Source organism: Candoia aspera, chromosome 2 (genome assembly GCF_035149785.1).
Source record: "Candoia aspera isolate rCanAsp1 chromosome 2, rCanAsp1.hap2, whole genome shotgun sequence".
Classification (NCBI taxonomy): Eukaryota; Metazoa; Chordata; class Lepidosauria; order Squamata; family Boidae; genus Candoia; species Candoia aspera.
Window position 1 is genome coordinate 224,551,116 of NC_086154.1, and position 27,678 is coordinate 224,578,793.

General features: G+C 35.3%; 1 protein-coding gene across 7 annotated transcripts in view; it reads left to right on the forward strand.

Annotated features, from left to right (window-relative positions):
* Positions 1–27,678, forward strand: part of ARB2A (ARB2 cotranscriptional regulator A) — a 274,667-nt gene that overhangs the window by 19,044 nt on the left and 227,945 nt on the right. For all 7 annotated transcript variants that reach the window (XM_063295416.1, XM_063295420.1, XM_063295415.1 and 4 more), the window contains exons 4-6: positions 4,792–4,892; positions 14,283–14,348; positions 17,817–18,008. In XM_063295416.1, the coding sequence (XP_063151486.1) occupies positions 4,792–4,892; positions 14,283–14,348; positions 17,817–18,008 (359 nt within the window). The remainder of the gene's footprint in view (positions 1–4,791; positions 4,893–14,282; positions 14,349–17,816; positions 18,009–27,678) is intronic.

Here is a 27,678-nt window from a genome sequence, read left to right on the forward strand (position 1 = left end):
TGCGAAGATTACTGCAGATGCTGACTGCAGTCAGGAAATCAGAAGACGTTTAATCCTTGGGAGAAGAGCAATGACCAATCTCGATAAAATAGTTAAGAGCAGAGACATGACACTGACAACAAAGGTCCACATAGTTAAAGCAATGGTGTTCCCCGTAGTAACATATGGCTGTGAGAGCTGGACCATAAGGAAGGCTGAGAGAAGGAAGATTGATGCTTTTGAACTGTGGTGTTGGAGGAAAATTCTGAGAGTGCCTTGGACTGCAAGAAGATCAAACCAGTCCATCCTCCAGGAAATAAAGCCAGACTGCTCACTTGAGGGAATGATATTAAAGGCAAAACTGAAATACTTTTGGCCACATAATGCGAAGACAGGACACCCTGGAGAAGATGCTGATGCTAGGGAGAGTGGAGGGCAAAAGGAAGAGGGGCCAACCAAGGGCAAGGTGGATGGATGATATTCTAGAGGTGACGGACTCGTCCCTGGGGTGTTTACGACCAACAGGAAGCTCTGGTGTGGGCTGGTCCTTGAAGTCACGAAGAGTCGGAAGCGACTGAATGAATAAACAACAAAATCAACCATGAAGAAACCAGAAAAAAAGTAGAAGTTGCAGACTACCTCTTGGTAGGGTAGCAATAAAGGCTTTGGAAAAGATATTCAGATGCTGTGATGTATCTATCCCTACAAAGATCACAATCATGCAGGCAATAGTTTTCCCTATGCTACTTTGTGGAAGCAAAAGATGGACTTTGAATAAGCAGGATAGAAAGAGTATTGACATTTGTGAATATTAGTATTGGAGAAGACTCCTGAGAATATCATAGATAATCAAGAAAACAAACAAATGGATCATGAGACAGATCAATCCAGAGTTCTCACTTAAGGCACAAATGACCAGGCTTATATTACCATATTTTGCACACACGGTGCAAACACCTAGCTGTCTTGAGAAGTCTATTATCCTGGGAATTGTGGAAGGAAAGAAGAAGAGGATGACCATCAAGGTGGATGGACTCAATTACAGCAGGGAATGGGTGCATTATTGGAAGACCTGAAGGGCCAGGTTGGTGACAGATCATCCTGAAGTAGTTCTATGTGGTCACTTAAGAGTCAACAGTGACTTCATGGCACATAAGCAATTAAAAATGTAGCACTTAGCTTTTCAGTAACCTGGTGGGTTTTATAGTAAGGAGTTTTAAAACGTAAAACGTTACTTGTTAAGTTTTTAAATCTTCAGAACAAACAGGTCAACCATTTCAAGCGGTATTCTGCCTCATTCTAGGACTGCTAATTTAATAGGGCATATTAGCTTGCTAAAAGCTAGTAATGCATAAATGGCAATGCATGATGTTGAAATGTTCAAAGTTTGACCAACCTAATGTTTGAAAGGCATTACTATATTAGTACTAAATAATTCTTTATTCTAAGTCATCCTATTGGTGCTGTTACTAGAATTTTTTACATGCCTTTTAAACATCCTCATTCATGTTTTTGTGGTTTGGAGAGAAGGTATACCTTTTTATCCTGATTTACAAAAAAAAAAAAAAATTTCCAGTAGGTGGTGACTCAGTGAAGATTAGGAGCACTTCAGAATATACTGCAATTCAAAACAGTGTGCTGTGATTTCTTCAGGGAGAAAGAACTTCAGTAGCCTGCTTTAAAAATAAACACAAAAATTGAGCAGGGATTTTAAAAAAATAGATGTGCTGGAAGAAACAAAATGATTGGCGTTAAGAAAGGGATATTGGAACTGGATGTGAAGCTGGGGCGGAGCATTTCATTGGCAGTTGGTAAAAGCACATTGAAAATGATACAATGAATAAAAACTTACTGTAAGAAAGTTAGAATACTTTTGCTTGATTAACATATTTAGAAGTAGAAATGCTGAGATAGCATAAAGTACTCATTTTATTGCTAGGCTTCAAGATTTTTCCAGACAAATGATCTTCTTAAACAAAAGATCTTATGACCTATTTGTTTCTTTAGACAACAATATTATTGAACTGTATCTTTACAACTCAATATATTTCTATGAATGTAAATCTTGCTCTTATATCTAAATACAGGTGAGATTGTTTTAAATGTTCTTTTAATTGCTTATCTGATTTATTAAATTGGTAACTATATATGTCCAAACATTCAACTCAAGCTATAGTTTCTGGTAAAATTTCCTCTGCTTATTTTAAATTTCTTTTCAGTTTTCTGTTCAACAACCTGCTGTTTTAATTTCATCAGTAATTAGATATATGCAAAATAAATCTATACTGTATGAAAAATTGTGTGTGTGTGTGTGAGTCAATGCTGACTCCTGGAGACTGCCTGAACTAGTCCCTGCAGTTTTCTTGGCAAGATTTTTGGAAGTGGTTTGCCATTGCCTTCTTCCTAGGACTGGGAGAGAATGACTAGCCCAAGGTCACCCAGCTGGCTTTGTGCCTAAGGCAGGACTAGAACTCACAGTCTTCCAGTTTCTAGCCCAGTACCTTACATACTATACCAAACTGGCTCTTAGTTACTACTTGAATAACAATGTTATTCAGTATTTTAACGATCCCGTATTTTAAGATTTCTCAAGTTTGGCCCGAGTTGGTTCCACATTTGAATGAAGGATGTCAGTTAACTGTGAAGTTTTTGTTTAGGAGTTTTGCATGTGTTTCACTACCTTAAGTGGATATGAGAGAAAAATCTTAACAAATCTACAGTTTACTAATTATTAAAAATATTAAAAGCATGGGCATATAATTAGCAATCCACAGTATTTGAAATGACTGTTAAGTCTGAATTAATTTGAAGAATCAGAATGATTTCCTTAATTACCAAGTTTCATACATGACATTCTGCTTTGGATAAAAATGTATGAGCACTGCAGAATTGTTACAATATTTTCCCCCTTAAATTACTTAATTTTATTTATTTATTGCATTTATTTATATCCCACTCCATCAGAAGATGGGTAGTTTAAAACCATACAAAAAGAAGTACCATAAAATCCAATGAAACATCTTTTAAACCCCAATGACTCTCAAGCAACAGAGTAAAATATGACCCCAAAAAATGGCAGCCTAACATCCCCATTCCTTTTCAAAAACTCATTGTTTTGATGCCTTTTCACATGGACAGTAGTGAAGGGATGACTGCAAAGAGAATCTACTTTTAGATCCATAATAGTGATTTTATTTATTATGCACTTATAACTAAATGTGGTATGAACATAGTCTAAAACAACATTTGAATCAAGAATGTATGACAATAATTTATTACATAATATGAAAAAGGAGGTCAATAGTATATGATTGTATTAAGTTCTGTACAGTCAAACTAACAGGTAGGAATTTATTTATTTTAAAGCATCTTCACAAGGCCCTTGAAAAAGAGGTGTTTTTAGTGCTTTCTTTCCATGCTGAATTTACCTCCCAGGTGTGGTCACAGCCATAAACTTTATACAATGAGACTATATACAATGAGAACAATGTGTTTGGAGGTTCTGGATCTGTACTACTGTATATAGACCTATCTTCTTTTCCTTTTACTTGTTTGAATCTTGAACTGGATTGTGAAAATTACAAATAAAATAAGATTCACAATTAGGGCAGGATTAGACAACTTTTTGCTGCTTCCAGAGCACTGCAGGATTGTGCCACTGACATTTGGTGGTTCGATTTTCAGCGTTTTAAAACAATATCACAGATTATTATTCTAGTTTTTAAAAAGTGGAGAAAATTGGGGCTGAAAATGTCACCACCACATTCCCTGTTTTCCTCAGAGCCTTCCCCTCAAAAAAAAAAAAAGATTGCCTGTTCTTGCTTTAGGATACTTTCCTATATTACTTTGCCATAAATTCTTTTTTAATTTGCAAAAAACCTAAGTCCCAAACCTCTTATCTAGATCAACTGATAAACCTTCACAACCACCATGCCTCAACAACATTTTTCAGAAGATTGACAACTTTTAAAAAGATTACTTTCTCATCCGACTAGTTATTTGTAAGTACAGGTAGTCCTTGGTTAATGACCAATCATTCAGTGACCATTCAAAGTTGCGACAGCACTGAATGAATGGTACTTATGACCAGTCCTCGAAGTTCTGGCCGTTGCACTATCCCTGTGGTCACGTGATCGTGATCCAGACAGTTGGCAACTAGCTCACACGACGTTTGCAGCATCTCATGGTCATGTGATCACCTTTTGCAACTTCCCTGCTGGCCTCCCACAAGCAAAGTCACTCCCACCACTTCTTCTCCAGAAGGAGCCCTGCAGCAAAGTATGAGATCCCAGGCACCCCCTCCCCAGCCCACCCGCAATCGCGGTGCCCCAGCACCCCCTCCCCATCCTGTACACGCTTGCACAGTGCAACAGCAACCCCTTCTCAGCCCTCACGCACTCACCACAGCAATCACCCCAGCTCACTCCTAGTATTTACCTGCCCTCTGGCCTGCTTACAAGCCACCTGAGACTTGCAACTTCCAACCAGCTTCCCCATTGACTTTGCTTGTGGGAAGCTGGCAGGAAGTTGCAAGGCACAGTCAGGTAAGGTCCTCATTTAACGACCCACAATTTTCACTTAACAGCAGCAATGGGGGCTGCTGGAATTGCTGTCGCTACATGGTCATGTGATGTTGCACTTTATGACTATCACTTAGTGATGGAAATTCTGGTCCCAATTACTGTTGTTAAGTAGAAACTACCTTTATGGAATATAAGCTAACTACTGTGTCATGAAATATTATGTCTTTATAGTGAATTATCATTTTGAAAGTTTGTGTTTTAAATCTAAGACTACTGTTTTTCTTTATAGAAGGGCAGTTAAGACATATAAAAACTGGAGAGCCATTTGTTTTTAACTACCGAGAAGATTTACATAGATGGAACCAAAAGCGCTATGAAGCTCTTGGAGAGGTATATATCATCTACAAATAATATAGTAATGTGTACAGTGTGCCTGTTTTATTTTGTATTTGGCTAAATAAGGCAGAAGAGCTTATTATTGTAAGGATAGCATAGAACTGAATAGTCCTGGGAGCAAGGAATAACCTTACCAGGAAATTATCTGCACTGCTTTAAGGGTGAACTAACTGTTCTGTGAGGGGTGCATGTGTGCCTAACTATAAGAAAAAAATGTAATGTGCTCTATATTGTATAAAATCTTGCTGTTATTGGGTCAGAACTTTTTGTTGCAAATGCAGGTATGAATATGAGAAGGCATTTCCGTCTGTACTTATTTATTTGTTGTGCAGATTTTTAACACATTTAACCCATTTGTGTTGATTTTTAACACATGAGAGGAAGTACATTAGTATTTTATCAATATCAAACAAATACCAAGTTCTTGGTAAATAATGTTTTAGATTCTATTTTTGTTTTGTTTTCTCATGTAAGTGTTGATACATTTTGGGTAACGCAGTTTCCTTTGTCATTTATATATTTCACTTATAAAAATCTTGATTCTTAACAAGATATTAACTTTATTTAAACCAGCATTTATACAAGAAAATCTCTCGATCTTGGTGATACTAACTTATTTATTTATGTATTGATTCAATTTCTATAGCCACCCTTTTCAGCAAGTGACTCAGAGCAGCTTACAACAATAAAAACTATAAAACAATTAAAACAATTTCAATTAAAGCAATTAAATTACAGAATAAATATACATGGCCACCAAGTAAGCAGTGCATAGATGTTAATATAACCAAGAAATGGGACCATTCACATGTTCGGGGCCCCAGACCCAGGCACATAACCAGGTCTTAAAAAACCCTATCATTTGTATATTGATCTTTAAGTTTTTTCAATACTGTGATCATTAAGTTTTCTCTTGTATACAGGTAGTCCTCACTTTAGAATGATAATTGGGCCTGGAATTTCTGTTGCCAAGCAACATAATCATAAAGTTTAACATCACGTGACTGTGCCGCTTAACAACAGAAATTCTGGCACTTCCAGTTGCTGTCGTTAAGTGAATCACTGCAGGACGTTAAGTGAGGATGTCATCTAGTTGCCATTTGTGACCTCCTGCTGGCTTCCCCATTGACTTTGCTCATAGGAAGCTGGCCAAGAAGGTTGCAAATGGCAAACACATGACTGTGGGACACTGCAATGTTGTACTTGCAAGCTGGTTGCCAAGTGCCCAAATCACAGTCATGTGACTGTGGGGATACTGCAACAGCCTCAACCATGAGGGCCCACTGTAAGTCCCCTTCATTCAGCATCTTTGTAAATTCGTCTGGTCACTGAATGAATTTTCATTAAGCAAGGACCACCTGTAATGGATGATGCAAGAGAGACCATCAGCTCTAGCATAGCTAGACATTGGTCAGTCTCTTATTTATGTTTAGAGGAATGGCAGATTGAGCTATGGCAGTATGGATCCATGTTAAAAAAAACAGGTCTGATACTGAATTTAATTAACAAAAATTAAATGGTTGTGCTACCTTTTCTTTTGTGCTTGTATTGAAAGTATGAGAGAAATAATGAGCCTCTGATGTTATCAGTTTAGTAGAGCAGGAAAATCATCTGTGCATGTGTCTGTGTGGTCAGTCAAGTAGGAAGGCTCTTGAAGGAGCTATGCCAGGCCTCCAGGAAGGAATGCCGCTTGGACACTTCAGGCAGCAAGCTCAGAAAGAATTAATGGGAGGAATAATGAGCTTCCTTCAGGCAGCAAGTTCCAGAAGATGTACAAACTGCCCCACAAAGCAAATCACACAGCCCTATATTTAATTGGTGTAAAGTTTCAAATAAAGCTGAAAATTTACCTTATTTGAACATTAATATGGAGACTATAAATATCAGTGAAAACAAGTTGGCTCTTGTCTTGCTGTTGGTGCAGCTAAAACATAATAGGATATGCTATCTCATTGTAGTTTCCATAAAAGTCTGTTAACCGAGATGCTGAGAAATATTAAATTGAATCGTAACTATATTTAGGGAGGGAGGAAATAAAGGATGGATGAACATAATCCATCAATTAAAGCATAAATGTGATTTTAAAAATGTAATAGAAGCATTAATTTTTGAAAATATAGTGTTTTTCTCCTCCTATTAGGAAAAGTGCCAAGAATGAACAGATGGAGTTATCTTTTTCAGGAGAATGGACAACATCACTTTTATTCAAAATAGTTAATACTTTACTTTCTAAAAGATTCTTGTGGCGTGCTTTGACCAATTTATTGTTTATAGCAGATCTCTCACCCTGGGTACTGAACTTCCCATGGCACTGGCTGTGACTCTTGATTATATCTTCGCAATATGTTAGGATGCAAATGAGCTAAAAGAATTTCAAACTACAGGTTTCAAACTATGTTATAGATTATTCAGCATAATTTAGTAGCATGCTAAAAATTAACAATTTAAATAAGGCACTATTGCTGTAGCAGCAGCAGCTGAAGCCCTCATAGCTTTAGGAGTGCCTGGGAGCAGAGGCATCTGGCTGCAGATGGTACAGAACTAGTTGTGGAATTGGGGGAATGAAAAATAAGAGTTGGGGGGAGAAAAGTATTTGAATTAGGCTATTCAGAGCTTTTGTGAAGTCCTTGCATTATTTGACATGTTCTGTTTTAAGGCTGAAAATAATATACAGCTAAAAGTACTGAAAATAAAAGCCACATTCCCAACAGGCAGTTGTAACAGTGAAAATCTTAAGGGATGGTCCCACCAGAGGAAGTATGTAGTATCTTATAGGTCAGTCTCAGAATTATATGCTCGTTGATCACAATTATTTTACCCTGAAATGTTTACTCCCAGTTTTGATGCAAATCAAAGACAAAACATCAAATTGATTAGTTAAAAAAGATTTCTGGGAAGTCTTATATTGGGATAACTGCTATTTTGGAGCAGAGTGGCAGATAAAACCTAGAAATGAATAAATAAAGGAGCTGGAACACAACCTAACCTCCCAATCCCTACACATGTTGAAATTATTACTGAGAACCAATTATATCTAATCTGATTTGTTCTGATTTTATAAACTAATCATATGGGAGTCCAGACTCGTGTTAGCAAAATAAAATTAGGAATGGACTTTTCTCATTTTCCTAGGAAATATATCATCTGCATATAGCAGAATCATATACTCTGCTCCCCTACTCTGATCCTTTTAATATTTTCAGAAATTCTAATAACATAAGCAGAGATTTTGATGGCAAATTGAAATGAAAAGGAGAGAGTCCATATTTGAAATTATCATAGCATAACTTTAACTAAAATGATAACATATAGTAATAATACTTCATTTAGGGATTAAATTCAATCCAAGCTTTAAAACTTTGAGGAAATACACACTAACTTTTGCTCAGCTAACATCTCCAAGAAGCCATATTGAAAACTTTCTTAATATCCAGAGAAATAAGCACTTCTGGATTTTGCCTGTTTTAAGTTAAGCAATTATGTCAAACATCCAGTGTTACCAGAACTTTGATTATATATAAATTCAGTGAGTAAGTGAGATGGGCAGTGACTAAATTTGATATATTAATTAATTAATTAAATTCAGCATGAATTCAGCATGCAAAATAGTTATTGAAACACATTTCATTCTACAAGCAAAAAGATGCTGATAATAGCTAAGCATTCATATTTATCAAAGAAAAAGAATCCCCCCATAGGGGAGAGATGGGCAGTGAATGAACAAACGAACAAACAAACGAATGAATGAATGAATGAATGAATGAATGAATGAATAAATAAATAAATAAATAAATAGTGTATAATAGGTACAAATACTAACATCCTTACCTAGCTTAGGATGAAAAATACTGTTTGTTTCACAATTAAGTGATAGGAGTCTGTTTGAAAAAGCTTCAACTTATATCTCCAATAGAACATTAAAACCCAATCTGCCTTGTGCCACAGAACTAGAAAATACCAGGGCCAGGAGAATTTTCAACTTTCATAGATCTAATTGTAGAAACAATTTCTTGAAGAGAAAGAGGTAGAGTGGAGATTAGTATGTGTCCTAGGATAGCTGTGGAGAATGAATCTCATCAGTTGATAAGAGATTTGAACTGTATAATTTGGAAGAGCATTTTAAAATGCTTAATTGTATAATTTGGAAGAGCATTTTAAAACACTTGATTAAAGTTGGTATATATTTTCCCATGTATATTAGAAATTGAATATTACTTCTTGCTTAATTTATTTAAATCTCAGGAGATATATGACATGCATAAAGAGTTAATTCTTCAACTACTTCCACTAGAAACTTTATCTAATTGTTGCTTTTTTTCATAAGAAATGTATGCATATGATCACAATAATATCAGTATAGTGATGAAAGAGAACCTTTGTTGATATTCAAGAATTCTACAATTTCTTGTTCCCTCAGTTTAATAAAACCATTTTGTACAACAACTATATACTTCCAAGTATATATACTATATACTTGAGAAATGCATGAAAATCTTAGTAAATTGGAGTTACTAACATCACAAGAGCATAGTCTGAAATAATTGTAAGTTATGTTACATGGCTTAATGTTAAATACTAAATAATGAAATATCAATAAGTTTAAATGAAAAGTTTTATGCATGGAAAAAGAGAAGTGTATTCATATTGGGAACAATTAATAGAATGCCAAATACCTATTAGAATATATTTGCATACATCATCTTGCAAAATTTATTTAGTTATGGCTGCCTAACTCACAGATTGGATGAAAACCAAGCAAAAGAACCAACAAAACAACAATAAAACAAAGCAAACACAGAAAACAGCACAGGAAAATAACCCAGCAGAAATCAAGGCCGACCTCCAATAATTCATATTCTGACTATTAGAGATGGGTTCATTCAGTGCCTTGGCTCTGTGCCTGGGGGGTAATTCAGGTCTTCAAGGCCTTATAGAGCAGGAGCAGGGCCATCCAATTCTGTTTTATAAAAATTAGGAATCTTAGAATATAATGGAGTGATCTAAAAAAGGGATCTAAGGTTTGATGCAAATACTCCCCAATTATTATATGACCTATTGACTTACCATACAAACTCAATGCATACATTCTAAAGAGTTTATAGTTGCCCAATATATATTTAGTTACAGTGGATATAAAAAGTCTACATGTCCCTGTTAAATTGCCAGGTTTTTGAGTGCACAGCCCTCTTCAGGTCACCCCACAGGTTTTCAACTGGATTCAGGTCCGGGCTCTGGCTGGGCCATTCTACAACTTTGATCTTCTTCTGGTGAAGCCATTCTTGTGTTGATTTGGAGGTATGCTTTGGGTCATTGTTGTGGTGAAAGGTGAAATTCCTCTTAATCTTCAACATTTTAGCAGAGGCCTGAAGGTTTTGTGCCAAAATTGACTGATATTTGGAACTGTTCATGCTTCCCTCCACCCTGACTAAAGCCCCAGTTCCAGCTGAAGAAAAGCAGCCCCAAAGCATGATGCTGCCACCACCATGCTTCACTGTGGGCATGGTGTGCTTTTGGTGATGCACAGTGTTGCTTTTGCACCAAACATACTTTTTGGAATTATAGCCAAAAAGTTCAACCTTGGTCTCATTAGACCATAACGTATTTTCCCACATGCTTTTGTCAGACTTGATGTAGGTTTGCAAAATGTAGCCAGGTTTGGATGTTTTTCTTTAAACTTAACAATAGTATCAGAACTCTGTAATTTCAAATTCTGCAAAAACTGGGAATGTGCTCTGAAAGTATATAAAGGATAAATCAGCCTTGTCGCGTTAAGCCATATACATAATATTTTCCCTAATTGTTTGCAAGGTGGCATATATAGGGACATTTATTTGAATTTATAGTGGAATTGTCCATTTATGAAATACTTTTAAGAAATATCTCCTCTGGGCATAATAAAATACAGACTAAGAACACACTGGTATGAAAAATGGCTCTATTTTCCTGTTTAGAAGTTACTAAACAATCATGAATTAGGAACGTTTTTCTTTCTAGTGGCAAGACAAGAGAAGTAACAGAACTAGAGATAAGCATTACATCTTATCTTGGACTTTAAGAATTCCCTCTACCTCTATTTTCTGCTTATATTTTGTTGTATTACATGCCTCATCTTTTAATAGCAGCCTTCTACTTCTATAGGTCATTCTGTATTATATCTTGCATATATTAAAATAACGCATTACAGTTGCAAGATGATTGACCATCTCTTATAGTGTCTGCTGCAATACTTTTGGCAATCTGCTTCAGCAGTAACAAGTTTGAAGTAGCTTACAAAACTAACTCGTCTGTTGCCCTAGAATCATTTCTTTTGGGAAGTGATTTTGGAAATACAATATTTTAAAGCATTTTAAGCTTTGGAAGGGCAAAAGCAAAACACTTATGAATGTCAGATTCACAGCAAATTAAATAAAATCTTCTAGCCTTAAAAGTAAGAAGGGGGAAAAAAACCTTTTTGTGGATCTCCAGTGAGAGGATATTCTGGTTTCATCATACAGCAGCTTATAAGAACCAGAAAAGGATAGAGAGGAGTTCTTCGTTTTAACTTTTAGCTGTCTCCTTGTTCTAATGCAATTGAGAAGAGGAAAAATGCTTCTATAAATGGTTCTGCCTAACCACAAGGAAATTATATGATAAGAAAATTTCTTACCACCAAGAGTGAATATAAACAGTGCAATCTGATCTGGGGAGCAGAAAAAGGCCATTGTTCTTAACAACAACAAAACAAAACTTGAAAAATCTCAGTAGGTTGAACTTTAGCTATTGTAGCACGTCCATTAAAGACAAGTCAAACCCCAGTCTCCTGATTTTGTGGGAAGACATATCGGACAAACTAAAACCTTTTCTCTCAAAATTAAGTTGCAAACAGCAGCAGCTATTCAACAGTCTGCTGCTTCATTCCAACTATCTGTTGTTTGATACAAAAAAACACTTTCATTGCTGATTTTTCTTCTCCTCCCTTGTTTTGAAAATTCTTTTAGCCACTGTGTACAATTGGATTTCCCCCCCCCCCCCTCATTGGTATCAGTGAGAGAAGATGGAGCTGAGTCTTAGGAGATTCTATGGCATCTCTTACTTACTTGGCAGATTTGTCACTTCAGAGAAAGGGGAGTTTATTTAGCCCAAGCATATAGTACCAATCATATCAGATCTTAGATTAGCTCTGCTACTTGAGATGTGCTTAACTTCTTCATTTCTGCCATGTGCAGAAATACGTTTATTTTGTTCATAAAGTGTAACAGCCAAGGCTTGTATTTATATTTCTGCTGGAGTTTAGTTGTTATTTCCAGACAGCATCATCCTGAAACTTAGTATCTAGTGGTTTTTTAAAAAGGATACTTGATTTGAAGGCCCAGTAGGAATTCATTAAAAATAATTATCAATTCTGATTTTCCCAGCTTTTTTTTTTTTTAAATCTTTGGATCAGGAATTGCTGGATCTATAAAATAACTGTTGGATTTGGTTTATCACAACCTAGTAACTGTGAAGTATCTGAAATAAAAAATATATAAAGTAAGAAAGACATCACTACCACTGTACATATATGAAAAAAACCCTTCCTTTTACCAATATAATCTCATTAAAGTCCCAAACAGAAACCTTTAACTGGGCTATATCATTTGAGTATGTATGTCAGATTATACTTGGATTAAAGGGGAAATTCATAAAGCTATACTTCAGTGATGTGCATGCAGTACTTTTGCTTCTTCAGTATACTGTGTGTAATTATGTATAAAACCTGGATGTGATTGTATTTCAATTTATTATTTTTTTGTGCTGCCAATATTAGCACAACAAATTGTTTTTATTTATTTGTTGAACCACCATGGACCAAAAGATACAACATACTGAATTATCTTCTATGATTAATTGAAAATAGTATGAGTATTGGTGGCTGGCAAGCAAGGCATCAGACAATGGAATTTAAAGATGTTACAACTTTGTTAATTAACACCTTTATATTAGAGATGTTAAAAATGTCTTAAATAAAAAAAATTGTTCAGCAAAACCAGACACTGCTCTTCATAAAGTTCTGAAAGATAATTATCTTGGCAAAAGCTATATTTAAAGTTATACTCTGCTGCCAGTTATAAAATAAATCTAATAGTTATTTTTATTTTGCTTCATAAAATTATATCATGATGCATCATCAAAAATAGTTTGCACTGTATTGTGATACGAAATGGGCTGCTTCTGGCAGAATTCCTATCCGTGTTAACATTTTAAACATTGAACTGCTTTGGTTTAGCAGTTGAAAACGTTACTGAACTCTGTGTTTGGGACAGAATAATTTCTTGGAAACGTGTTTAGTTAAAATTTATTTTGCACTTGAAAGTAAAAGGGGTTCAAAAAGTTTTTTTAATGGTAAGATTTTTTTAAAAAACCAACACATAATATTTTTCCACTATTATTTTCTGTAGAAGTTGTTCGAACAGTTACATGTAGTATCTTACAACACAGAGGCTTTTTGTTTGTGTCTGTTTGAAATCTCAAATGCTAATGTTGTAGATATTCTTATTTACATATATTGTTATTCTAGATTTCTGTTTTTTTCTTTTCTGTTCTAGTGCTATGGTTTTCTTTTTGTGCTTTTGAGTCAGCATTGACTCCTGACGACTAAACAGACAAGTCCCTGCGGTTTTCTTGGCAACATTTTCAGAAGTGGTTTGCCCTTGCCTTCTTCCCTGGGCTAAGAGACGGTGACTGGCCTAAAGTTAACCAGCTGCTTTGGTGCCTGAGGCAGGACTAGTATATCTTGCAAATGAAGTGTAACAGTGGCTGCCTGAGTTAAAGATATTTCAAGTAGTACTCAACCCAATGTAAATTTTAGTTCTCCACAAGGTTCTCATTCTTCATTGAAAGGGTGTGACGTGTGGGATATCTTTGCAATAGAAATACTTTTATTAATTAACCTTTATAAAGTACTTTTTCCATTTCTTTAGGGGTTTTTTTTGGCCTAGGCTTTCTTTGATCTGTTCCTTTCTCTACTTACTGTTCATGTGGTTCATGAACTGGATATGCCATGTTAAAGAGAAATTGTTCTAAGAGATATGCTTACTGCAATTTGTTTGAAATAATTTTTGACAAATTAATCCAAGAGAGATCATTATGCCTTTCCCTATGCATTAAATAGATATTTTTTAGCCTTAATTTTTAGCTAAATTATTCACATAGTAGCAGAAAGCAAAATCCTAGTTCATAAATTACATTTCCGGACAAATATATTGGGGCAACAAGGCAGAAGTTTTTGCTAACATATTTTTTTAATGTACTTTGAAGAATGTATTGTATTTTTATAAATGGTGGCTTGATAAATCATTTGCTAATTATTTTTTTTTTACAAAAATGAGCTATTTGTGAATATTGTACAACTCTTTTCTCTTGTAGATCATCACTAAATATGTATATGACTTATTGGAAGAGGAATGCCATTTGAAAAAAGTATACGTCCCAGTAAGTTAAATGTACAGATTTTTCTTCGAGTACATTAAGATGTAGAAATGAATTCGAGAAAATAATTTTTCTTTGTGAGGACTTGTAAAATCCCATTTCTGAACAATGACAGTTCAGAAATTCTATTATTGCTTATGTTAAAGAACTAAACCTAGATTTGAATTTCTCCTTCATTATGAATCTCACTGGGTGATATAAGTCCTTTATTTTGTCAGTTTAACAAATAAAGAGTTGCTCTGGATAGTGGTGGGAGTATAACACCGTCTATGCTGCCTTGTGCAATTTAAATAAATCATAGACTATTTAGGGATGTATGGATGATGTTTACAGTTGCTGTTTCATCTTATTTTAGTTTGGGAAAGGGTAGAACATAATAGAAATTAAGCAGACTATGAATTTATATTTGTGCATGTAATCCAAGCCATATTTCATTCTGAAGTGTGACTTCAAGGTTAATTTTTTTATTCCAGATGTAAAGTATACAGGGTGTAATGTGTATCTTTTGTACAGATAGGTCTCCAGATTAAGTCTCTACTCACATCAAGTGTTGGGCAGATTTCATATTTGCAAGACCCACTTTTTCCTAATCGATAAGATTCACAACCCAACAATGCTCCAAATGTATTGTATGTGCTTAAAATTAAAGAATTCTGAGGGAAGAACATAGTCTTGAGTTTTAGAATGAAGTAAAATTAATGATGCTATGCCACAAAAGTCCATAATGGGTATTCTTCATTAACTGTTGAGAGTAGAAAATCTGCTGATGCTGCAGTTCGCCCAAATATGTATCTGTTTTTCTGTTTGTGATCAACATGAATTGGGGTTGGTCCTTGGCTAACGACAGGTGGAATTTGCTTAACAATGGCAGCGGAGAGTGCCAGAATTGCTGTTGCTAAGAGATGCAGTCATTTGACATTGTGCTTTATGACTGCATCACTTAGCGATGGAATTCTGATCCCGATTGTGGTCATAAGTCAAGGACTATGTGTACCAGAAATAAGTATACACACAGTAATGTTTATTCAGTCAGTGACCAGCAATATTTATAAAATATACAACATGAAAGTCAAATTAAATGGATGAAACAAAGTACTAACAAGGAATATGTATAATAAAAGTGTAGCATAGGCTACTATAATGAAATGTGTTAATAAACTGTGCAAGTAAAATTCTAAAATACTACAGTCTATGGAGGAAAAATGCACAAAATTTTATAAAAAACACAATTGCAGAATCTATATATTAAATCTGAATATTCTGATATTCGGGAACTTATTTTCTAATGAAGCTTGTAGAGTTAGTTCTATTGCACTTTATAAAAAGAGACTAAAGTGACGATACAAAGAGACTAAAGATTAGGGAGAATGTATTAAATTACTATATTGTCTTATGATCAGACTAGCATGTCTTATAATACTAATATCATTTTGTTTTCATGGTTTTGACTTACAGAGAATGTTATGGGTTAAAAAAAAATCTGGAAGTCCATTGAAAATATACATCCAATAAATAAAATGAAATTGAAAGAATGTTTCCATTCCAGTGAAGTAGTAGGGTGAAATGCTAACATGTTTTTTAAAATGAAATCACGACCATAACAATTTGTATATACTGTAACAATCATTTAAAAGAAAAATAGATTTATATCATGAAAATATAAATTGCCAGGGACATTCTCATTGCTGTGGTAAACTAGTTTGATTTGTCAATAAAGTGTGATTGTGTACTACTATGACCTTTTTATGGCTATTGTTTAGTGAAAGCTTCATTTAATGAATCACAGCACTCTGAAGACAAATTGGTTTGAAGGAATGTTTCCAAATGTGATTAAGATCAAAGCTGTAGAGGCTGATTCTAAACTTTGGTAGATATTTGACTAATTTATTTTTAGATAGATTAACTAAACAACTTACAATGCATGGATCTTTATAATAAACATTTTTCTTCTAATTTTACAGTTGGTTCTCTAATTGCAATTTTTTGTTATTATTTGTATATAAAGCTATAAAACTGAGTCCTCATTATCTGCAGAAGATGAGAGAGAAAGCCCAGCAAAAATCCCCTAAGATATAGTAGAATGATCTTGGAAAAAAATTTATAAGTGAAAGACAAGATTTCTTTGAAAGTACAGTTTTTTAAAACCAGCCAACTGCCAGCTACTTGATTGTTGTAGCTGTAGAAAGAAACATCACAAAAACATTCTTCCTCAAGAGGGAGTAACATTGTTCATTATGTATCTAATTTAATGTAATACATTGATCCAGTATTGAAAAATCTGATCTAAAGCTGGCTTGTTCCACAGCTAATATTCTTTCTTGGTTCATCCAGTTAGCTAACTTGTAATAGAGATGTTTCACATATAATTTACTAATTATATACAGGAGGGTGATTGGATGGTAATGAGTGGGTTGGTTTTACTGCCTTTATATAGATTGGAACTACTAAAGAGTTACTCCATTCCTTGGGAATCTGCAGCAGATTATCAATGTAGGTAAATAGGGGTGCCAAGATAGAGGCCCACCATTGAGGATTTAGTTTCAGCATCTCTGGAGAAATGAGATTTCCCTTCCCCACCTCCAACCCAGGGCTTTGCAACTTCTCAGCTGAGCAATTAAGCTTAATATTTAAGTAAGGTAAAGAATTAAAAGGTATTGGGTATGTGTCTGAATCCCTAACTGTTGTTTGAAATAGATTATGATAGCAGGGATTCCAGGGATTCCTGTGGTATTAAGTTGTCCATTCCTGATCTTGGTCTTGTTGCCAAGGGAAAGACCCTCCTCTTATCTTTCTCCTACCCACCTTCAGTTTCTCTAGTACGAGGGGTCATTGTGAGATTTGCCTGTTTTGAAGAAGTGAAACTGGTAAAATTCAGCTGTTGCTATACATTTCTAATAAATGGTTTAGCACACTGTATGACCTCTACTATTACATTTTGTTTAAACTATGGTTTATGGCTTAGCATGATCTGTGAACCTAGCCATTCTCTCAATCTAACTTACCTCAAAAATACCATCCTGGGCTTTTTGGAGAAAGGATAATATATAAATCGAACAGTCAAATAAAAAGATACCTACTGATAATAATGGAAAATGATAGGTTTGGTTTGCTGTTTGGTTGGACTACTGAGGACAGTATGTTCCCTTTTTTTTGCTTTTTGGTAAGGCTATGTTGGCTAGAGGTTTATTTTTTAGATATCAGGCATAAATAGTATCTGAACTGCTGATTGTAGCCAGTGTTTTTTTCAAGTAACTTTTTGTTATGTACTGTATATTGTGTATATTGTGTATATATAACAAAGAACTAACTGTCGGCGCCAGAACATCTACTGTCTACTGTGTGTAAAAACATTGTAGACTCCCTGACATTGTATGCCATATGCTAAATAAATATGCTGTATATAACTTTTTGTTATGTATATTTAGTGAATATAGTCTATATTCATTAAATGTTCGGCTGTTTTGATTTTAGATAGATGCAGAAGAGACTGAACCGAGGAGTTTCATCTTTATGAGTGAGGATGCAATGACAAATCCTGACAAACTGATGATTTTAATTCAAGGCAGTGGTGTTGTCAGAGCAGGACAGTGGGCAAGAAGACTTATTATAAATGAAGATCTGGACAGTGGCACTCAGATTCCTTATATTAAAAGAGCGATAGAGGTAAGATAATTATTTTAGGGTTTTCCTAAAACAGAGGTGCAAAACTGATTCCAAACTGAGAGTCATACTTGGTGTCTGAATGCATCTGTTCTGAATGTATCTGTTTGTTCCTGGGTTTTTACCACTATGTGTTGGAGGCCAGTCATCCCAAAATGGTAGACAGGGTCAGGACAGAAATTAAATCTGGTTGTTTTGAATTTAAATTTAATTCCAATTTAATATAATTAATATGGTTATTATCCAGTTACATATTTAATAATCTACAATTTATAACACAGATTTAAATTTAGTAGCAACTTTTAGAGGTTTCTGGGAACTGCATATAAAGTTTTTGGGTGACCATACAAGACTCTTAAGGGTTCAGGGGCACCTCTTTTTTAATGGACTTTTTTTTTGGGATTAGTGTTCACAATTCTGGGTGTATACATTATCTTAATGCATGTCAGATGTGTACTTCTTTTATTTTCAAACCATGTATGCAATTTCTATTTTGTTTCAGGATATTTAAATATTATATTGAAATTTATTATTACATATATGGTTTAAAACAGAAATTAATATAATGATTTGTTTAAAGTGGAATTTTTTTTAAAATTTCATTTTACTCTCAAATATAAATTTTGTCTGCCTATTATTATAATAAGTTGATCTTAGAAGGCAGGTTTTGCTTATTGATTCTAAAGTATCTAACTAGAATTAAAATAGGTATCTTTCTAAAGATATAACAATCTTGAGCTTTAATTCATTTTAACATTTATTCTGCTCCATATACTTTTACTAATGTTTGTGTTCAGCGGTCAGCTAACACTGACGCTAAGCCATACAGCTCATAGTATTCACATCTACTAACAAATGCTTTTCTTGAAATAATTATTCACAAATATGTAAGAGATTCTGGAAAATAAATAACCCCTATTTTTGCATATTTCCATAAAATCTTTTTTGTTGATTGGCAATATATTAGATTTATTCCAATGTATTGTATATCCAGAAAATCTGTCATAGTGTACAAGATTAGGTAAAGGCTTTTGGTAATTATTAATAAGGCCCAATATATCATCTGCATATAAATAACAATGTGTGTTCAGTTCCATCACTGGGATACCTTGAATGTCTTTGGATTGTCTGAGACAAGCTAAAGATTCCAGAACCAAATTAAAATAATAGGATATAAAGAATCCTTGACAAGTTGCATGATGTATCTTAACTGGTGGGAAATAATCTAATTTGTAAGAACTTGAGCAGCAGGAGTAAAACCAAGGAATAAAGGACAATCCATTTTATCTCACCATATGCTCCAGAAATTTAGTCTGCACATAAGCTTTTTGCATATCAAATATAGCCACAACTGTCATTTTAGGATCTTAGAGTAAATTGCTAAAATATACACTAATAATTTAGTATTAGATCAGAGGTTTGGTATCTCTTATAAAATCAGATTGTCCAGAATCTATTATTTATTTAATTTATTTGTATATTGCAAAGTCAGTGATTCGTGGCAGTTTATACTCTTAAAAAAGATAAAATAAACCACAGTATCAATACAAAAAAACAACAACAGACTATATAATACACAGCAGTAATACAATATAATAGTATTACCCCACCTTGGGTCTCAACAGCTGTCAAAGGACCTATGGAATAGTTCTGCCTTAGCAACCTTCATAAAACACACCAGAATTGACACCAATCTGACTTCCAGGGTAGGGAAGCTATTTCATAGAAAGAGAACTACCATAAAATAGCATCTGCTCTAACCCTGTTTGTTCCTAGGTTTTTACCTCTATGAATTCATTTATCCTACTGGTCTTACTTTGCAAAAAACCTATAGCATATTTGCACACAATGTCCATATAATATAATTTGTCTTAAAATACACTTCTGTACACTTTTGGAATTTTGGGGGTTTAAGTTAATTTATAGTAATTTTTATATTTTTAGTGTAATGGTAGGTAATCATTTTTGCATTGATAAAGGGCAGAATCCAGTGTTGTGCTTGTACTCGAGGATTTTCTTCTCTCTTTGCAGCCCCCACACAATCTCCATTTTTACTATGAACAGATTCTGAGGATACATGAAGGCTGGTGGGGTGGGGATAAGGAGACTAAGAAGTAGTTCCATCACCAGAAGAATTTGTTTCATTTCAACCAGTAAGAAATGAATTTAGGAGATAAGTTATAAGAAATAATCAGAGCATTAACTGTCAATTAAAATAATAATAAGCTTTTATTAGGAATACATAATAGCGTATGTGAAATTTTCATTAAATTAATAAATTTCCAAAAGATGGTTACATGGATATTTCATACAGTTGGTTTTATGTTGAGAATTAGTCATAGATTTGTGTAAGCTTAGAAAAAGTGGCTTAAGGAAAAGTAAGGAGGATAGTTAAATTCTCATTGACAGACTATATGAAGCCACATTACCCCCCAAGCCAGTAGAACAAAACAATGAGATGACAGCTCTAGTGTTTGGAGGGAGGTTGTTAATGACAGCTTATTCCTTTATGATTTCAACTCTTGACAGAAGACAGGTCTGCTTGTTGCATCATGGCAGATGTATCATTACCTCCTGGCCCTGTCATGACTGAAATGGAATAAAACCACTTGCAGTTCTGAAAATCCAATTACTTTGTGGAAGTTTGGGAACACAGTCTGTGATTCATGTGCAGAGTAGCATAAGTCTCCTTGCAGTAGCTGTACTTGAATTTTAATAGTGGTGTGAAGTTTCAGTTTTGAAGATTATGGGAGTAAATACATGTCTTTTCTCTGAATATTAATGAATCTGTTTTATAATGGGATATGATTTGTAGCATTGTTTTGTTACTACTCCTACATAGTCTTGATGTTTTCAGAAGTTTTTTTTTCAGTTTTAATAAACTTCTACATGTTTAAATACTGGAAAAATTTTCCTAGCAAATATTGATATTTTGTATTGTTTTAAGAATTAAGTGGTATTTTCTCTTCATAGGGATATTAGAATTCTGTGTTATTAGTACTTTGTGTGGGATTCCTCACAGTGATTCTGGAAATTAAACAACAGAGAGAGGAGTTGTAGACTTATGAAAGTATATAAAAAGCCTTGATGATTTGGGTATGATGAGAATTTCAATCAAGTGAGATGAGTTTAAATGCAGAGGAAGCAAGCATAAAAATATGCTTAATTTCTTTCATATTGTTCTTGTTTAGTCACTCTGAAGTCTTTTTCAAATCTGCTTTTCTCCCTAGCCTAGTCCTATCATATCCATGATTTGTGATCCTCCCCCACTTTGTATTTCATTTTAACTGCTGGTCTCTTTTCTGTGCTGCTTCTGCCTTTCATATCAGCTGAAGAGGCTTAAATTGATGAATCAAAGCCAGTTTGGGAGGGAGACAGTGTTTAAGATTGTAAAGGAAGTGAATCTCTAGGCAGAAGATAACCCTTCTTGCAGTTACAATCAATGCACTTGACACTTTCAAAGGCAAGAGAAACTATAACTTGCTCAGGGGTTAAACTTTTTAAATAACCTCCCCAGGGAAATCTGCTGTCAATAAAATGTAATAATTAGTTGAACATTTTTCATTAGCCTTGCTTAAAAATGAAAAAGGTAGTCATTTTCTTTTATTTATTAATCTTTAACCTTTTGTTTACTTTCTTAAGATTTTTTTTAATAGAAATCTTTCAGCTGTGTGAAGGCATAATAAAATAATTAATTTTGTGTTGTTCTTTCTATAATCAATAATCATGCTTCTTCTTTTCACATACACGGCAGAATGTATTGTCACTAAATACATATGTAGAACTAATACAAATTAATTTTCAGGAACATTTAACAAGATTTAAATGGATATCTGTACTGATAAAGATTAAATACAAAATGAAATATGTAGAGAATACAAAAATGAGATAGCAACCCATTTTGAAATGTCTGTTTCTTTGTTTGAACATAGAGCTTTCTGTTTCCTTCTCCATATGATATGAAGCTCATGGTTTTCGAATCTCAGAGATACAGAAATGCCTCAAAATAATGTGTGGAGTACCCTAAATATGGATTAAATAATGCAATAATGGGTTCAGAGTGAAAGAGTCCTGCCAATGTTTATGTATTTAATATTTGCCCTTTTTAGAAACTGTAAAGAAAAACAAAATTACTGCTATAGTTGAAAGAGTAATTCTGCATATATAAGCTGAATATTTCATAGATTCAGAATTGATTGTTTTATCTCTATAGTATTTTAAAACAGTTAATAAATGTACATACATTTATTGCCTTCCTGTCCAAAAGTACTCAGACAAATATACAGTCAGTGTGTTTGGGTGTGGGTTTGTGGATATGTATATTCATAATTGCACAGCAACATCTGAAATAAGAACAAGATTAATAACTCAGGACAGAAAGCTAAAGCTAATACAGTTTCACAGTGGCACAGGTTTCATGTTTTCCACCGGTTAGAATTCTACATAGGACTGGTGGCTATATTCATAGTATAAAATGTATAACAATGTTCAGGGGTTTTGTTGTTGACGTTGAGGTACATGCGTGCTATTACTCTGCTTTCCAAAGCTACGTGGATGCCTTCAGGCAGTGACAACTAGTACTTCATTTACTCTTCTCTTTCTTGGTGCTTTGGGAAGGGCTTGCATTTTGGCTTTTAATGGCCAAGGGCTGTCCACAGGGGGTGGTCAGAAAAGTCAAGATGGCAGCTGCAACAGTGTGATTGAAGCTCCACCTGTTTTTAATGTGCATTGAATATAAAAACAGTTGGAGCTTCGATCACACTGTCACAGCTTAACTTTTTAAACCTGTGGATTCCCCTATACATAACTACTAAATAATCCTCCTCTGTGGAGTCCTTGGTGCTCTCTGGCCTTGTTGTTTTCTTGCAGACATTTCATTGCCAGACTAGGCAACATCTTCAGTATGAAAGAAACGTCTGCAGGAAAACGATTCAGAGAGCACCAAGGACTCCACAGTTCAACCCTGAGCTACAAATATTGCCTTTGATTGATAATCTTCCTTTTCTATTAATTTTGGATCTGGGGAAGTCACAAGAATTTTTATGCAAATACTTTGATAATTCTGCCCCTATATGAAGAGTTGAAAGAACAACTGGTTGTTTGCTGTGCTCTCTGAAGAGCTGCACCATATTCACCATTGCAGACCTTTCACAAGCATTCATTGAGATTTTTCATGAAAAATCTACTGCAGAGCTCAGATTTCTGGCAAAGAGTTTTATAAAGTTTCTTTGGCAGACCTGTAAACTAGAAGACTGTCAGTTTGTAATACAATTCTTCATTTTTTATTATAAAATATTTGATAATTTGCTATGGTTTCTTGTAACTGTTTAAATTCCAATCCCAATGAATCATATTAATATATTTAGGATTCTGTGTAGCCACCAAAGCAAAAATAAGACCATGATATTCAACAGAGATAAAAAGTTGCTAATTGAAATTGTTGAAAGTATATCTGAAAAACATTCTTTCATCTACTAGAATATTAGTTCTGGAATAAAAATCAAGCATTTCTGTGTCCTGTTGCAAACCTTCTTGCTATAACTAATTAGGAAATAAATCTGCTACAGGGATTCTCATTCAAAAATTATGTAGTATCATAATCTTCTGAAAAAAAGTGTTCTTTTAAATATCTGTCATCTTTGATTTAAAAAACCCTTTATAAAATTAAATACCAACACAAGAACAAACTGTAGGTGTTGATAATTGTCTTTTTTCTTGAAATTAACGAATTACAACATGAAAACATTTCCAGTGAGACATGTAATAGGTCATTTGCAGCTGCAGGCGTTTTCTCTCCTTCAGGATGGGCTTGTTTAGTTTCTCTCACTTTCTGCCTGTGGCAGTGTATAGTGAAATTCAGACATGTTCTTCCCCTCCAGGGAATCTCTAGGGTTGAGGATAATTTATACAAAATTAATAAATGGTGCTGCTTTTTCATTATAAACATTCTAATGCCATTGCTATAAAATTTCTTGCATTGCAAAATACATTGTCTAGAAGACATACTGGATATTACAAGAAAGCAATATTCCTGCTTTCAAATTTAGCAAGGAAAAAATTAGCTTATGGAGAGGAAACAGATGATTAACACACATTAAAGATCATTCCAAAGCCCAGATAGTGAAGTTGACTGAATAATAATGTTGAAAATGTTGTAAGAAATGCATGGTCAGTAGTCATGCTAAGGAAGTATTCTCAGAATGTAGTAACATAGCAAGGTCATTACCAAATCTCAAGCTTCAACGTTGGATATCATAAATTTTCCATTTTGTAACTAATAGTTGGATTATACTTGTCCAAATTTATATATGAAATTAAAAATCCACAATTCTTGTTATAATCATCTAAGATTTGAATCATATCACTATGACCTGTCATAACTTCTGTTAGAAAATCTTGGGAATTGAAATTTTGAAGCATTCTGAAAAGTTTACTGGGAACTCTTTTTCCACTGACATTATATTTTCAGGAGGGCTACCAGTTTTAATGTAAAAAAAGATGAAAGCAATTAAATAGCTGGATTATTTGCAGTTTACAAAGTTAAGCTGAGACCCTCTGTCTAAAAAAACCTATGCTCTTATTAGGCTGAATTTTGAAATTCTTTTATATTGGTAGTTAATATTTTAAGTGAATTAAATGCCAGATTGGTAGAAAATAAGACTGCCCTTAGCTTTCCTGGATGGTCGTGCTCATAATCAGAAAGTCCAGAGGAGTGAGCCAAAGTATAGTCAGAGTCACAGTCTGAGGGTCAGAGTGTCGTAGTGAAATCATCAACCGGTGTGGGTCACAAAGGAGCAGAATTTCCATAACCAGCAGTTCAGGGCACAGACAGGGTTTCTGGTAAACAGAGTGGTTATTTCAAACAGAGAACTTGTGGGCAGCAACTACTCTTAAATGGAGTTGGCATCAAATTCAAGCAGTCAAGGGCAGGAATACCCTTGCCATGTAAGAAACCTCACAGATCTCTTCTGCTCTGTGCTTAGCAATATGTACTTCAGAGCTGGGGGGAGGTCCTGGATCCAGCCCCTCATCTTCCGCAGCCTCCGGCTGATTTGAATGTTCCTCAGCCATCTCAAGTCGCAGCTTCCTCCATCTCAGGGTTTTGTTTCCTTTTTTTTTTTTTTTTTTTTGAGGCTGAGCTGGCTATCAGAAGAAGAGGTCAGGCTACAGCTTTAGAGAATTCTGGAGGAAATGAATTATCTGAACTCTTCAGTCAGGGTTCATGGTGGGGCATAGCACAAAAACAGCACTGATTGCTCTAGCATAGTGGGAATGGGGATGGTGTCTTTCCTTGATCTCTCAGTGGTTTTCTATACCACTGACATGGTATCCTTTTGGAATGACTGTAGGGATTGGTTGTGGGGGTATGTTAGGCTACTTTCAGTTGGTATTGATGGGGAATAAATTGGGTCCAAAACTCCTGATCTCCTGGTTGCCAAAGGACTTGATTCTCTTGCCCTTCTTGTTTAACACCTATATGAAGCCACTGGGTAAGCTTGTCTGTCAGCACAGGGGCAGGTGCCATCAGTACACTAGTGATACTCAGCTATATATCTCAACCCTTGCTGAATAAGTGATGATGTCAAGGTCTTGTTCCAATGCATAACGGCTGTGGGTCTGGATGGGAAGGAATGGACTTAAAATCAACTATCAAGATTAAGTGGCTATGGGTACGTGGACTTTTTGGAACCATGGACTTTCCATTTCTAGTTTGGAATGGAGTTGTAGTTCCCCAGATGGAACTGATAATGCAATTTGAGGGTCTTCCTGGATTCGTAGTTCCAGCTCACAGAGCAGGTAGCAGCTGAGGTGTGGAAGGCCTTTGCAGAGATTCTTTTGTGTGCTGATTGTGCTTGTTTCTGGACTGAGAGGCTCTTCTCATGGTCTCCCATGTGGACTATTACAATGTGTTCTACATGGACTGCCCTTGAAGACTACTTGGAAACTTCGGCTGATCCAGAATGCGGCAATAGTCATGGGCGTGCTTTGGTATCCCTATGTAATACTTACGCTCTGGAAACTACACTGGTTACCAGTAGGCTTCTGAATGCAATTCTATGTGCTGGTTGTCACCTACAAGCCCTACAGTTATTTGAGGGACTGTCTCCCTCATTTCTGCCTGTCCTATAAGAGGCAGTCAGCAAGGTCCCATCCTTAGGATCCCATCCGATCCATTAAACAGTGTCATCTGATGGAACCCAGGAAGTATACTTCAATGCGGCACTTGACTTCTGGAACAGCATCCCCTTAGGACAAAACCCTGCTCTCTTTTAATTGAAGCTTGAATGTCTGGCTTTTTCCCTAGGCTTTGAGGTGAGTTGTTGGCTCCCTTTTTGAGGGGTTCTTATTTCTATTCTACCACATGGATTGTCCTTTTCTGTTGTCTGATATTGTTCTACTACTTTGGTTTTCAATGTATACTATATGTCTCCCAGAGTCATCAGGAAATTGGGTGGCTTTAGAAATGTGAATAGACAATCAAAGATAAATAGATTCTGTAAAATTGGAGTGTTCATCCAAAAGGCCCATTTCTGGGTGGATATAGCTTGGCTTCAGAGAGGGTGGGATCTTGGAGGGAAGTGTCTGTAGTTTTTTACAGGCTGGACTGATTCATGTGGGAGCAGTCTTCTGGGAACCTTGATCACAAGTTGTTTACTACATTAAAAGTCATAGTACATTAAATTGTATCTGAAAGTGAACTGGTAAGTGATCAGCTCGAATAAGAGTAGTATTATGTCCTCTATTTTTTAAAGCCAGTGAAAACTCTTGATGTCATATTTTGGAGCAGCTATAGCTTTTCAGACATTTTCAAGGGCACTCCCATGCAGAAAGTAATCTAAACAGGTAACAAGAGCATGGGTCACTCTGACAAGGTCAGTATGTTCCAAAAATACTTGCAATTAATACAGCAGCTGAAGCTGAGGAATGTCACCTGGATATTAGCTAATCAGTCTGTTTCAAGGAACAATGTAAAACTGCATGTCCACTCCTTCAGAGAGAGGGCAACTCATCCATAGTTGGATATACAACCAGATCTGGTTCACATTTACCCTTCACCAAGAGTACCTATGTGTTATGCAAATTTAATTTTCAATTATTAACCCCCCCACCAAGTCATCACTGTTTGTAAACATCCGTTCAGGATATCCACTGAAAGTAAAATATACAAGATATATAACTGGGCATCTTCTGCATATTCATGACATCCACCTGCCTGGAATGGGACTTTGGATGAGATTGTATACATGCAGCTTCTCTCCTCCCATGGATCCCAGAGCTCCCTTTGGTTTACAGAGGAGCTGAGGGAGATAAAATGGGTAAAGAGACTTCTAGAGTGCTGCTGGTGGGCAACAAGGAGTGAACCTGACTGAGCACAAGTTAGAGCTGCTGTTAAGGCCTATTTTGTGGCAGTAAGAGTGGCAAAACATCAGTATTTCTTCTCCCTTATTGCATCAGCAGATAGCCATCAAGCAGCCTTGTTCAAAGTGACTGGGGCCCTCTGGGAAGAGCTGGCTGACAGGTTAACCTGCAAGTTTGCTGTGAGGAATATGCTAGGCATCTGTCAGATAAAGTTGCTTGGATTTTTCGAAGTTGGACTGTAGCCTTGGAGAAGGCCCTATAGAAGTGACTGAGGCTCTTTTTGGCTTGATTATCTGGGAGGACTTTCCATCTT